Below are 15,305 nucleotides of genomic sequence, written 5' to 3'. Positions count from 1 at the left end.
GTCTCCGTAATGTGGAATGTCTTGAGGTTTGTGCATAAAGTACAGCACAGAAAGAGGAAGGAGGAAGTGGGCTGGCCAACAATGAAAGAATTTACTGTAAATGTATTGACACATTCCAGATCAGCAGTGAGGCCATGCTTCCTGTTTCTCTCCATCTCTCCGAATGCAAGTGAGCTGCTGAGGTGTGATGTTGAGCTCCACAGTGAATAGTTTCTGCATTACAAGCACAGTACTAGCAGCAAAGTGGTGTCCACACTGTGTCCATTCATATCCCTAACATGAACTGTGTCTCTGATAGGAACTATCCCGCAAGGTAACCTTGTCTCCTACAGGAACCATGAAGACTGAGATTTGTCACAGATTTCTGACTTTCTCCCACCAGGACCCTTCACAGAAATAGCAGCCCAAGGGGAAAGCAACATTAATGCTGTATGAAAGGAGACTGCTAATTGGGTTGAACGTGGATTCTGATTGGTGGAAGTGTTGCCTCCCACATTCTGATTTTATTGTTGGGTGTATGAGGAGCAAAATGTGAGAATACACCTTTCTAATAATTGCTTAAATATCTTTATTCAAACAATGAATTCAGCATTACAATCATTTAAAGCAATAGTGTATTTGGGGACAGTTAAATCCCTTTTATAATATCGAATCTACTTTGCAGTAATTAATCAATAAAATCTCCACTGAGCAAGAAATCTCCACGCCACAGCTCTACCTGAAGATAGTTGTAGATAATTCTCCTTTAAGCTTCCCAGAATCTTCAAAACCAACCACAGATGAAATTAATATTCAAATAATTATCCTGAAATCTGTTCATTCATTTCTGGGACGTGGGTGTTACTGGCTGACCCAACATTTATTGTTTGTCCTTTGCCCCATTGAGAAATTGGGAGTGAGCTGCCTTCTTGAATCACTGCAGTCCATGTGGTGAAGGTGGACCCACAATACCCTTAGGGAGGGAATTTCCAGGATTTTGACTCAGTCACACTGAGCGTACATAATGTACTTCCAAGTCAGGATGGTGATTGGCAGATGGGTTGGTGCTCCCATGTATCTGCTGTCCTTGACCTTCTAGGTGGAAGTGGCCGTGAGGTTGGAAGGTGATGTCTGAGGACTTTTGTTGATGTTCTGCAGTGCATCTTGTAGATAATACACACTGCGGCTACTGAGTGTGGGTGGCTGAGGGAGTGAATGCTTCTAGATGTGGTGATAATTGAGAGAGATCGATGGGTGACCTTGTAGAGGTTTATAAACAATGAGAGTTATAGGTAAGGTGAATGAGAGGTCTCTTTTCTGTAGAGTGGGGTGTTTCAAGACTATCAGGCTTATCGTTAAGGTGAGGAGTGAAAGATTTAAAAACATGAGGGACAACTTGGTTTTTACACAGAGAGTGCTTCATGTGTGGAATAAACCTCCAGTGGCAGTGATAGATGCAGGTACAATTGCAATGTTTAAAAGACATTTGGATAAGTACATGAATAAGAAATGTTTTGAGGTATATGGCTGAAGTGCCGAGGGATGAGACTAATTTAGATTGGAATTATTGTCGGGATGGACTGGTTGGACTGAAGTGTCTGTTTCCATTCTGTATAACTCTATGACTGTAAGTGGGCTGCTTTCTCATGGATGGTATCAAACATCTAGAGTATTGTTGTACCCATCCAGGCAAGTGGGAAGTATTCTATCGCTTTCCTGTTGTATGGCTTGGAGATAGTGGACAAGTTTCAGGAGAAAGTGAGGACTGCAGATGCTGGAGATCTGGGTCAAAAAGTGTGGTGCTGGAAAAGCACAGCTGGTCAGGCAGCATCTGAGGAGCAGGAGAGTCAACATTTTGAGTATAAGGTCTTCATCAGGAATGGGGGTGGTGGGGGGGATGGTGATGGGGAGCCCAAGGGGGGTTGAGAGATAAATGGGAGGAGTATGGAGTTGGGGGAAGGTAGCTGGGAAGGTGAAGGTTAGATGCGTGTAGGGGGGTGATGATGGTAGGTTGGAGCGGAAAGGTGGGAAGGAAGATGAACAGGTAGGACAGTTCAAGAGGGCGGTGCCGAGTTGGGGAGTTGGATCTGGGATAAGGTTTGGGGAGGGGATTTGAGGAAATTGGTGAAATCGAGACGTGATCACTGTCAACGCCAGGGTTACTGTACTGGAACAGCTTGGCTATAGGTGCGGCAAGTTCTGGTGCACAAGGGTTCAGTACTACAGCTGGACACTATGGTGTCAGGGCCCATAGCTATTGCAGCATCCAGTGCCTCCAACTGTATCTTGATTAGATTAGAATAGATTAGATTAGATTACTTACAGTGTGGAAACAGGCCCTTCGGTCCAACAGGTCCACACCGACCTGCCGAAGCGCACCCACCCAGACCCATTCCCCTACATTTACCCCTGCACCTAACACTACAGGCAATTTAGCATGGCCAATTGACCTAAGATATCATGTATCTGTGGCCAAACTACTTACAATAAGTCACAGTGAAAATAGTTCATTAGCAAATAACTCAATCCCAGTGAGTGTGATGTAGTCACAGTGCTTTCCCTGCTATACATCCAAACCTTGTGCTGACTCATCAAAAACTGGTTTCAATATTACAGTTAGTGTCCTTCAGCCAAATACAGCGCAATCCAAAACTGCAATTTGTGAGTTTACACTGGGGAAAGCTGTGCTTCTACAGTCAGGGTAAAAGGTAACATCATTAAAGTCCCAGAGGGCAGCTCTTTCTTCACTAGTGAGGGTCATTGCGCCTCAGGTGACAGTGAGGTTGAGAAGGAGAGTCCTATATGATCACATCAGCCAGGGTGGGAATTGAGCCCATGCTGTTGGAGTCACTCTGCATCAGAAACCAAGCTTCCAGTCAAAGAGACAAAGACATGACAGGTGGCCCTGCTCTGTGAGAAAATAACAGAGGGCATTGAAGCAACTTCATTGCCCGAGAGTGAGGTATCCCTCAGATCATTGAAGGAAGGGGAGAAGAGTTAATGAGGGAGGAGGAGGGGCAGTGAGGGGGCATCAGGGAGTAGGTGAGGGAGTGAGAGAGGGGTCAGGGAATGGGTGAAAGTGCACTGAGTAGGGAGGGATATGAGTGAGTAAGGAAGGAGGGGTAAGACAGTGAATGAGGGGCAGGGACAGAGTGAGCGAGACGGCAGTGAATGAGGGAACTGTGGGAGTGAGTGACGAAGGGGGCAGTGAGTGGAGAGGTGTGTGCAAGTGAGGGGCACATGAATGAAGGAGGAGTCACTGAGCAGGTAGGGACTGTGAGTGAGGGAGGGTAGGTAAGCGAGGGAGGGGGCAGTGAGCGGGAATCGGCTGTGAGTGAGGGAGGGTAGGTGAGTGAGGGAGGGGGCAGTGAGCGGGAAGGGGATGTGAGTGAGAGAGGGTAAGTGAGTGAGGGAGGGGGCACTGAGTGGAGAGGTGTGGGCAAGTGAGGGAGGGGGCGTGAATGAGAGAGAGGGCAGTGAGCGGGAAGGGGCTGTGAGTGAGAGAGGGGGCAGTGAGCAGGAAGGGGCTGTGAGTGAGGGAGGGTAGGTGAGTGAGGGAGGGAGCACTGAGTGGAGAGGTGTGGGCAAATGAGGGAGGGGGTGTGAATGAGAGAGAGAGTAGTGAGCGTGAAGGGGCTGTGAGTGAGAGAGTGGTCAGTGAGCGGGAAGGGGCTGTGAGTGAGGGAGGGGGCAGTGAGTGAGGGAAGGGGCTGTGAGTGAGAGGGGGGTAGTGAGCGGGAAGGGGATGTGAGGGAGGGAGGGAGCAGTGAGCGGGAAGGAGCTGTGAGTGAGGGAGGGGGCATGAATGAGAGAGAGGGCAGTGAGCGGGAAGGGGCTGTGGTGAGGGAGGGGGCAGTGAGCGGGAAGAGGCTGTGAGTGAGAGAGGGGGCAGTGAGCGGGAAGGGGCTGTGAGTGAGGGAGTGGAGGTGAGTGAGGGAGGGGTCAGTAGTGGAGAGGTATGGGCAAGTGAGAGAGGGTGCAGTGAGTGAGGGAGGGGGCAGTGAGCGGGAAGGGGCTATGAGAGAGAGAGAGGGTAGGTGAGTGAGGGAGGGGGCAGTGAGTTGAGAGGTGTGGGCAAGTGAGAGAGGGGGCAGTGAGAGGGAAGGGGCTGTGAGTGAGGGAGGGTAGGTGAGTGAGGGAGGGGGCAGTGAGCAGGAAGGAACTGTGAGTGAGGGAAGGTAGGTGAGTGAGGGAGGGGTCAGTAAGTGGGGTAGGGTCAGTGAATGAGGGAGCAGGCAGGGAATGAGAGGAGGGGCTGTGTGGAAGCAAGGCAGAAGAATTCAGTTTGATCAAATTAAACTTCTTACAATGGTGAAGGCGGGTCTCAAAGGAAATTGATGAAAAATGAAGAGGATCAGAAGACGGTGAAGTGGGAACGATTAAAGTCGGTCTGAACCCCACTGGGTAATGTTCATTCTGAGATAGTGGTCAGGCAGACTTGTCACTGGATGCATAATCGAGGAACACCGGTTAATGATCTGGGAACTTGGTTCAAATCTGCTCTGGCAGCTGATAGAAATCAAATTCAGTTCGTAAAGTTAAGTAGAAAGCTGGTCTCAGAGATGGTGACCATGAAACTATCACTGAGGATTGTAAAATCCCACCTCGGTCCATAACACCGTTTTGGGATGGAAATGTGCCATCCTTAACCTGGCCTACATGTGACTCCAGACCCACAGTAATATATCTGACTCTCAACTTCCCCCTGAAATGGCCCCAAGTATCAATCAGCTCAAGGGCAGTTAGGGATTGGGAACAAATGCTGGCCTACATTCCAGGAAAGAATCAATGAAAACTACTCAAAGATGGATTCAGTTGTGGAACCAATTCAGTAATCAATGAGAGGTGCTGATGTGAACAGAGAAACTGGGGCCAGCAGTGAATCAGAACAGTTTCTGGAACAGGAGAGGGGATTGGGAAAGAAGATGGAGAAAAGACTTGTTTGGTCCAATGATCTTTCTTGATCAAAATGTCCATTGGGCGTCTTCATCCCTCAGGAAGGATTTGTTCAGCAGTTCATCTGTCAGCGGTTTATTTAGATTAGATTAGATTACAGTGTGGAAACAGGCCCTTCGGCCCAACAAGTCCACACCGCCCCGCCGAAGCGAAACCCACCCATCCCCCTACATTTACCCCTTACCTAACACTACGGGCAATTTAGCATGGCCAATTCACCCGGCCCTGCACATCTTTGGACTGTGGGAGGAAACCGGAGCACCCGGAGGAAACCCACGCAGACACGGGGAGAACGTGCAAACTCCACACAGTCAGTCACCTGAGGCGGGAATTGAACCGGGGTCTCTGGCGCTGTGAGGCAGCAGTGCTAACCACTGTGCCACCGTGCCGCCCACAAATTTCTTGTCTGTTTCTGTAAAATTAAACATCAATGTTGTGAAAAGTGACAATAAAAAACATTTTCAGTGAATGTCTGAGGTCTCAGGATTGACTGAGCTGCTCCACGAGTTCAGCATCATTCGCTGTCGTGAGCTTTAATGTGTTCCTATGGTCACTGGGGCTGGTCAGTGTAGTCACTCCCAATCACAGGGAGCGGTCAGTATGGTCACTCCCAGTCACAAGAACTGGTGAGTATGGTCACTCCCACTCACAGGGAGTGGTCAGTGCAGTCACTTCTGGTCACAGGGAATGGTCAGTGCAGTCACTCCCGATCACAGGGAGTGGTCAGTGCAGTCATTCCTGGTCACAGGGACTGCTCAGTTTGCTCACTCCCAATCGCAGAGACCTGTCAGTATGGAAACTCCTGATTGCAGGGACTGATTAATACAGTCACTTCTGATCACATGGACTAGACAGTACAGTCACTCCCGGTTGCAGGGATTGGTCAGTGCAGTCACTCCCAACCACAGAGACTGGTCAGTACAGTCACTCCTGGTCACAGGGACTGGTTAATGTAGGCACACCCTGTCACAGGGACTAGTCATTTCGGTCACTCCCGCTCACAGGGATGGTCAGTGCGGATACTCCCGGTCACAGTGACTGGTCAGTACGGTCACTCCTGGTCACCGGGACTGGTCAGTGCATCCACTCCTGGTCACTGGGACTGGTCACTACGGTCACTGCCAGTTACAGGGATTGGTCAGTGTGGTCAGTCCTGGTCACAGGGATGGTCAGTGCGGATACTCCTGGTCACAGAAACTGGTCAGTGCGGTCACTCCTGGTCACTGGGACTGGTCAGTGCAGCCGCTCCTGGTCGCAGGGACTGGTCAGTACAGCCACTCCCAGTCACAGGGATTGGTCAGTGCGGTCACTCCTGGTCACAGGGTCTGGTCAGTACGGTCACTGCCAGTCACAGGGATTGGTCAGTGTGGTCAGTCCTGGTCACAGGGATGGTCAGTGCGGACACTCCTGGTCACCGGGACTGGTCAGTGCGGCCACTCCTGGTCGCAGGGTCTGGTCAGTACGGCCACTGCCAGTCACAGGGATTGGTCAGTGTGTTCAGTCCTGGTCACAGGGATGGTCAGTGCGGACACTCCTGGTCACAGGGATGGTCAGTGCGGACACTCCTGGTCACCGGGACTGGTCAGTGCGGCCACTGCCAGTCACAGGGATTGGTCAGTGTGGTCAATCCTGGTCACAGGGATGGTCAGTGCAGATACTCCCGGTCACAGAGGCTGGTCAGTACGGTCACTCCCAGTTGCTGAGACTGGTCATTGCGGTCACTTCCAGTCACAGGGATTGGTCAGTGCAGTCACTCCCAATCTGAGGGACTGGTCAGTACGGTCACTCCCAGTTGCAGGGACAGTCAGTGCAGTCACTTCTGGTCATAGGGACTGGTCAGTGCGGCCACTCCTGGTCACAGGGGCTGATCAGTATAGTCATCCCCAGTTGCAGAGACAGGTCAGTGCAGTCACTTTCAATCTCAGGGACTGGTCACTGTGGTCACTCCCGGTCACATGGATTGGTCTGTACGGTCACTTTCCAGTCACAGGGACTGGTCAGTGCAGTTATTCCCAGTTATAGGGATTTGTCAGTGTGGTCACTCCCAGTCACATGGATTGGTCAGTACAGTCACTCCCACTCACAGGGACTGGTCAGTGCAATCACTCCCGATGCAGGAACTGGTCAGTGAGGACACTCCCAGTCACAAGGACTGGTCAGTGTGGTCACTCCTGATCCCAGGGACTGGTCTTGGAGCCATCAATCCAGAATGGTCTCACTCTCATTTGAAAGTGGTTCACATCATTCTTGCTTCTTCTGCAGGAGAAAACAGTTTCTTTCTATTGGGCTGGCCTATGCACTGGAACTCCTCGACATATTCTTGTAAAAGTTGAGAGATGAGGGTGAGAGATGAGACTGACTCCAAGCTGCCCTAGGGGCTAATAGTCAAGGGGAGGTCCCACTGAATGGTTCCTGTTGCCCAGTCACACAGGTCACACAGATTGGAGCTCTGACAGTTTTACACCGTTATCGAGAGGATACCTCAACCTGTAGGACAGTCACCAATATTGCTATGTGTGATTGCTGCACCCACGGATGGTGCAAATGTTTGATGTTTATGTTGATGAGTGTGTTAACAATATCTTAAAGGTGCATTCCCACACACTGACACACAGCTTGAATGATGCCCTTCCACCACATGGGACTGACTGCTCTCTGCTGCTTTAACACGTGAGAGGCTGGACCAGCCGCTATCTCTGGATGAGCTGACCAAGGCCCTCGAGTCCTTCGAAAAGAATAAAACTCCCGGAAGTGACAGCTTACCGGTCGAGCTCTATTTTGCTCTGTGAGACTTGATTGGCCAGGACCTGCTGGAGGTGTACTTCAGTATGCTTCAGGCAGGTACCATGAGTGAATCCATGAGGAAACACATCATCACCCTCATCTACAAGCGGAAGGGGGAGAAGGAGGAAATCAGAAATTGGAGACAAATCTCACTATTAAATGCGGATTACAAAATCTTGACAAAGGTCATCGCCACCTGGGTCAGGTCTGCTCTGGGGTCGGTGATTCATCCTGACCAAACCTGTGAAGGGAGATTTCTGAGAGTCTCGCACTCCTCAGGGATACGATCGCCTACGTGCAGGACAGGGGGCTGGACACCAGCCTCATCAGCCTCATCAGCCTGGACCAGGAGAAAGCCTTTGACAGGATATCACATACGTATATGAGAGATGTTCTCTCCAAAATGTGCTTTGGGGAGGGAATCTGCAATTGGATCAGACTGCTTTACACCAACATTGTCAGTGCAGTCTCAATCAATGGGTGGGAATCAGATAGCTTCCCAGTCAGATCCAGAGTCAGACAGGGCTGCCCTCTCTCTCCTGCCTTGTTTGTGTGCTGCATAGAGCCATTTGCCGAGTCCATCAGGAAGGATGCGAGCCTGAGAGGGGTGACTATTCCTGGCAGTGGGGCCTGCAGGTTAAATTCTCCCTGTACATGGATGATGTTGCCGTTTTCTGCTCGGATCCGCTGTCCGTGCGCAGACTCATGTGCATATGTGACCAGTTCGAACGGGCCTTGGGGGCCTAGGTCAACCGAGGCAAGAGCAAGGCCATGCTCTTCTGGAACTGGGCCGACCAATCCTCGATCCCCTTCACCGTCAGGACCGACCACCTGAAGGTGCTGGGAATTTGGTTCAGAGGGGCTGGGGCGTGCGTCGGTTCTTGGGAGGAGCGTATCAAGAAAGTGAGGCAGAAACTGGGCAGATGGAAGCTACGGTTGCTCTCCATCGCGGGTAAAAACCTGGTCATCAGGTGTGAGACACTGTCATTGCTATTATACGTGGCACAGGTCCGGCCTATTCCCAGAACCTGTGCCACTGCAGTCACCTGGGCAATCTTCCATTTTTAATGGAGATCAAAGATGGCCAGGGTCCGAAGGGACTCACTGTACAAAGCTCTGGGCAACGGGGGAAAAAATATACGCAATGCCACCCTCACCCTGATGGCCACCTTTTTGTGGCTGCATCAAGCTGTGCGTGGATCCCCGGTATGTAGACACCAAGTGTCACTACGTACTGAGGTTCTACCTGTCCCCGGTGTTGCGAAGGATGGGCCTGGCCTCGCTGCCGTGGAACGCTCCAAGTAGTTGGGCTGTTCCATATCACCTGTCCTTCGTGGAGAAGTTTATGAAGAAAAACACCTTTGACCACAAGTCCATCAGGAAGTGGTCAGCACGTAGTGTCCTTGAGACCCTTCGGGAAAAGGAGAGGGCAGATCCAATTGAGCGGTTCCCTGAGCTGACTGTCAAAGTCATTTGGCAGAATGCCACATCGCCAGAACTTTCCAACAAGCACCAAGACATGGCTTGGCTGGTGGTGAGAAGGGCTCTGCCTGTGAGATCCTTTATGCACGCCCGGACTCTCTGCCGCACCGCACGCTGCCCTTGAAGCGGCTGTGGAGGGGACGAGACTGTCACACATCTCCTTCTGGAATGTGCCTACACAAAGGAAGTCTGGAGAGTAATGCAGTGGTGTTTGTTGAGGTTCGTCCTGAGAGCTCCATGATGCGGGACTCTGTGCTCTATGGCCTGTTCCCCGGGACACACACTAAGACGAACATCAACTGTGCCTGTAGGATCATCAAATCGGTCAAAGACGTTCTTTGGTCTATCCGAAACCTGTTGAACTTCCAGTTGAAGGAGTTGACCCCGACTGAGTGTTGCGGACTGGCACATTCCAAGGTCCAGGACTACGTGTTGAGGGACGCGCTGAAGCTTGGGGCAGCGGCCGCCAGGGCGTGGTGGGAAAGACCACCTTGTAACATCTGCCTGCTAAAGAACAGGGGGCCCACGCAGTAAGTGGGCTCCACTGACGCCTCAGCTGAACATATGGATAGTAAATGTACAGACCTGTATATACAAATGATAAATTCTGATCTCTGTATGCAAAGAAATGGAATGTTTACATATGTATGCCACCACCAATTGTACAGATCATCAAAATATTTTATGAATAAAGTATATTTTTGAAATAAAGAAAAAATTGCTGTTCGTTTCAGTGAAACTTTCCCACACCTTTCCTCATTGATACTGAATGTAACTGATCCACAAGCTTCTCCTGAGCCCTTGTTAGTGTTCCAGCAACATACCTGTCAGGTCGCTGTAAACAGACTGATCCACTGGCTGTAACGTCTATCAGAAAACAGAGAAATATTACAAACTGGGACCTAGTAACAGATGCACAATGTAAATATGTTCATAATTTTTTTCATATTTTAAATTCTCACCAAGTACACAGCATTGGAATCTTCTTAAAATTCTCCTGTGTTCTAGAATGAAATGTAAAGTAGTGTTTAACACATTGTTACTGTTGGTTCCCGAGTTCCCTGGGATGATGCACCATCTTTAGTTGTTTCTTCAGTCAGCTACACACTGTACTTAAACCCGGAACAGCAATAAAGTCAGAGCCAAGCAGATTTATAACTGTACATGCAGATAAACCGAAAGTGAAGGATATTCCCCAAATTGATAATAATGTGACCCAATCACAAGGACTATGGTAGAAGGAATCATACAGCTATAAAAATAAAGTTCAGGAATGTGCATCAAATCTCAATCAGCTGAGGGGACGAAGAATTGTCTCAGAGCAGGTTTCATGCTCCCAGCCACAGGCTCGAGCCATGAAGGTATAAGGTCACCTTTCATGAGCTGAGGATGTGAAAGATTAGATTGGAAAGGTGTACACAGTGCCCATTGTGGCCCTCGGCTTATGGAATCCTGGATATCCATTCCCAGCGATCTATGTGGATAATAAGAATGATGTGGAGGGGCAGGAGGTGAAATGGAAGTCTCCATTGCTCCCTGTTCCTCCCAGAGGGGGTGCCATTCCTCGAAAATGAGAGTGTTCTCAAATAACACTTGCCCCTTCACCAAAGACGCAGTGGTCAGCCATGAATCACTGAGCAGTTTTGAGGGGCCGAACGGCCTTTTCCTGTTCCTGTTCCTTATGTTCTTCATAAACCCTCCATCCTGTTCTCTTGCCGGTGTAGGCTATTTTCTAAACAGAGAAAGTATTTAAAAATTTGAAGCAGAAAGGAATTTGGGAGTCTGAGTTGAGGATTCACTTAAGGTGACCATGCAGGTTCAGTTGGTGGTTAGGAAGGCAAATGCAATGTTAGTATTGATTTCAAGAGGCCTGGAACAGAACAGCAGATAGAGGTGTAATGCTGAGTCTGTATGAGGCTCTGGTCAGACTGCTTTTGGAATATCCTGAACAGTTTTGGGCTCCATATCGAAGAACTGAGCTGGCATTGGATAGTGTATGGAAGAGGTTTACCAGAATGATCTCAGGGATGAAGGGCGTGTCACCTTTGGAGCAGATGAGGACTCTGGGTCTGTACTCGATGGAGTTTAGAAGGATGAGAGGGAATCTGATTGAAACTTACAGAATGCAGAGAGGCCTGGATAGAGGGGACATGGAGAAGATGTTTTCCTAATGGAGGTGCTCAGACCCAAGGACATAACCTTAGGGTGAAGGGGCAACCCTTTAGATTTCTAAAGGAATTTCTTCATCCAGAGGGTGGTGCATCTGTGGAACTCATTGCCACAGAGGATTGTGAAGGCCATGCCACCAAGTGTGTTTAAGATTGATTTTATTTTAAGAGAGATAATCTAATAGAGTCACCAAAGAGAGATAGATAGGTTCTTGCTTACTGAGGGATTCAAGGGTTACAGGGAGAAGACAGGAGAATGGGATTGAGAGGTATCTCAGCTCTGATCGAATAGTAGAGCAGACTGGATGAGTCGAATGGCCTAATTCTACTCCTATATCTTCTGGTCTTACGGTCACTCTAAAATTTGGAAATGGTGTGTGTCACATCTCCCACTCTAACACTGAAATCCGACGCTCAGTGACAATAGACTCAAACACACGGTCAGACAAGTCCCATCAGATCGAGCCTTCCCATGACAGAATCCAACATCCTCAAAAACCACCTGAACTCACCTGCAGTGTTCTCACATTTTCGTAGCCTGCAGTTGTGTTCGGATCATCAGCTGCTCCAGATTGTGCTGTGAAAGCAATGATCAAACACTGTCATCAGTTCCAGTCACTTTCACCACATTGATCTGCCACGAACAATCTCTCCATTCCCGGCTTGCTGAATACTTTATTCTGGTCTTTCCTGTTTTAATTGGGCAGAGGGGGTAGAGTGGAATGTTACTGTTGTACAGGAATCCAGAGCCCTTGGGAGTTGGTTTCAGATTTAGGTCCATCTTTAGATCTGATTTCGATATGCCATTGTTAACTTATGGCCTGGTTAATGTTCAGATGGCTTCCTTTCCATCAGAAACCGTAAGATCATAAGAGACTATAAGACATGGGAGGAGAAATTAGGCCTTTCAGCCATTGAATCTGCTCCTCCGTTCAATCATGGCTGATAAGTTTTTTAACTCCATTTTCTCGCTTTCTCTCCCTAACCTTTGATCTCCTTGGCAGTCAAGAATGTTATGTCTCTCTGTTTTAAATATACTCAATGACCTGGCCTCCACAGCCTTCTGTGGCAATGAATTCCACAGATTCCCCATTCTCTGGTTAAAGAGGTTTCTCCTTATCTCCGTTCTAAAGGGTCTTCCTTTTACTCGAAGGCTGTGCCCTCAGGTCCTTATCTCTTCTGCCAATGGAAACATCTTCCCAACATCCACTCTATCCAGGCCATTCAGTATTCAAACACTGGGAGGTTTCTGTAAAATTCACCAGATCATTCAACTGGGAGTTAGGACATTTCTCTCTGGCACAGAATACTCCCTGAAGTCTGGTGGCCCTCAGGCTAAATCTTCACCAGTCGTTTCTCTCTATCTAAGAAGAGAGCAGCCTCTTTGGTCTGGTAAGACTATGGTGACATGATGACAGCTTCTCCATTCTCCAGAATCTAGAATCCAGCTGCTAATGTCAACATTACTGTATCATCTCTATCACTAGTTTATTACTGGGAGCTGGTTAGCTCAGGTGGCAGGATGGCTGGTTTCTGAGGTTACCAGCAGCTGAGGTTACCATGAAGGACTCTCCTTCTCAACCTGTCCCCTTGTCTGAGGTGTGCTGACCCTCCCAGTCATCTCTCTTTAATGGGAGAACAGCCCAATGGGATTATGGTGACTTTAACTGTATCTCATAACTCTAATGGTTTTCAAATCCAGCCAGAGCACCTGGTCAAAATTCAGTTCAACCTATTGTTAAACAAGTTCTGGAATTAAATCCTAGTCTCAGTGACAGTGATGATGACACTATCTTTGATTGCTGTAAACACCCATCTGGTTCACAATGCCCTTACTGCAATCCTTAACTGGTCTGTTCTATATGTGACTCCACACCAACAGCAATGTGAAAGGCTGTTAACAGCTCTCTGAGGGAATATTACGTATTGGTTATGAATGAGTCAAACAGAACCATCTACAATAATCAAGACAAAGTAAATGATTGACTCACACGTAGTGGACTGCTTTTTTCTCAGACATGTGTGTCCAATCAATAAAATCACTTCTGTATTTCCAAACAGAGCTCCCAGAATGAACCAAACAAGTTTCGTCTTCCAAAGTTGGTTGATTTCTGTGTAAGGAAATGACATGTTTAAGCTGTCAGAAATGGTGAGTGGTGGCCACCAGTGATTGGTGGTTGTGTGATCACTCTTTACAGACGCGTACACAAGACAGCACCATTTATATTTTTTCCCTGTAGAAGGCCCATGATGGTGTTGTACCTCACTGGGGAAGGGAGCTCAAACTCGAGCCCCGTGATTCCCAGAGTTCTGAGCAGCCAGGTTCTGGCCCCCGTTAGAATCACAAACATCGCTTGCTTTATGACATGCTGACTGATGATCATTCTCTGCCCACTGCTTCAGGCAGTATTTCACGTGTTGCAGTAATGTTTATTAAAACTGCAAACACCTTCTCAACAGTTTCTTTGGTGAACTTTCTCCAAGTTTTGGTCTGAAGTCTGCAAAATATAAATGTTTTTTACATGCCTGCACTCTTAGGAGAGAAGAAGCACCATTTCTAAAGAAGCATATGATCTCAAGGACGTACTGTTGGAACAGGCAATCTTCTCTGATATACTGAACAGTTATCAAGCCCCACATCAGTTCCATGAGGAATCATAGAGTCATTGAGTCTTATAGCGTGGAGAAAGGTCCTTTGGCCTAAAATATCCATCCCTGCTAACCCCATTTCCTTGCACTAGGCCCTTATACTTCGAAACCTGTCCTATGCATGTATTTGTCCAAATGCCTTTGAAATGATGTTAATGTACCTGCCTTAATCATTCCCATTAGCAGTTCATTCCACATGCATACCAGCCTCTGTGTAAAAAAAATGCCCTTCAGGTTCCCATTTATTCTTGCCCCTCTTACCTTAAACTGATGCCCTCTACTCCTTGATTCCCCAACCCTGGGAAACAAAGACTGAGTGCATTAACTCTATCCATGCCTCTCATCAACTAATACACTCCTGTAATATCCCACTCCCCCCTCAGTTTCCTCCACTCTGAAGGAAAAAGTCCTCGCTTGTCCAACCTCTCCCTCTAACTCAGACCCTTGAGTCCTGGCAACATCCTTGTAAATTTGTTTTGCACTCTTTCTAGTTTAATAACATCCTTCCTAAGGCACAGTGACCTAAACTGAACAAAATATATCAAGTGCAGCCTAACTAACATCCTGCACAACTGCAACATAACTTCCCAACTTCTATACTCACTGCCCTGACTGATGAAGGCCAGTGTGCCAACAGCCTTCTTCACTGCCTGTCTACCAGTGACTCCACTTTCACAGAACCATGCACCTGAACTCTAAGGTCCCTCTGTTCCACTAAACTCCTTAAGGCCCTATAATTTACCATGAAATTCCTCCTTTGATTTGACTTTCCAAAATGCAAGACCTCACACTTACCTATATTAAACTGCATCTACTATTTTTCAGTCCACTTCCCCAGCTGATCAAGGTCCTGCTGCAATTTCTGGTAGGGATATGGGCCAAATTCATGCAAATGGGAATAGGCATGGGCCAGTTAGACCAAAGAGTCTGTTCCATGTTGTACATCTTTGTGACTCTAAAATGAAGATGAAGAACAAAATGTTCCCTGGTACTGATCAAAGAGAGTCACAACAGATTCTGAACCATCAATTTATAAAAGAAATCAAGGTATTCTTTACAGCAAGAAATGGATTGACATTAGACAACACTGATCAATAACATATAGTTGAGCAAGCCAAGTTATGGAAAGGTACCCTAAACAGAAACAGCATTTGACCAGGAGTGGAACATGTGTTGATTTGAAATGAAAGAATGGTTGTGCCAAAGTCACTGTAAAGGGAAGTCCTACAGAATATCCACTGGGGACACGGAAGAGTCATGAAGTGCAGAGCAAGATCAAGGTAGCAG

The 15,305-nt window shown here is 48.0% G+C and overlaps 1 protein-coding gene across 1 annotated transcript in view; it reads right to left on the bottom strand.

Moving 5' to 3' along the window:
• Positions 1-10,005: 10,005 nt before the first annotated feature.
• Positions 10,006-15,305, bottom strand: part of LOC122552565 (junctional adhesion molecule-like) — a 41,134-nt gene continuing 35,834 nt past the window's right edge. The window contains exons 4-6 of the mRNA XM_087990991.1: positions 13,361-13,480; positions 11,882-11,946; positions 10,006-10,068 (exon numbers count right to left, since the gene is read on the bottom strand). Of these exons, the coding sequence (XP_087847117.1) occupies positions 10,006-10,068; positions 11,882-11,946; positions 13,361-13,480 (248 nt within the window). The remainder of the gene's footprint in view (positions 10,069-11,881; positions 11,947-13,360; positions 13,481-15,305) is intronic.

Source organism: Chiloscyllium plagiosum, unplaced genomic scaffold (assembly GCF_037043375.1).
Source record: "Chiloscyllium plagiosum isolate Xiang-an unplaced genomic scaffold, Cpla_swu_hap1 HiC_scaffold_10, whole genome shotgun sequence".
NCBI lineage: Eukaryota > Metazoa > Chordata > Chondrichthyes > Orectolobiformes > Hemiscylliidae > Chiloscyllium > Chiloscyllium plagiosum.
This window is presented reverse-complemented; position numbering and strand designations above follow the sequence as displayed.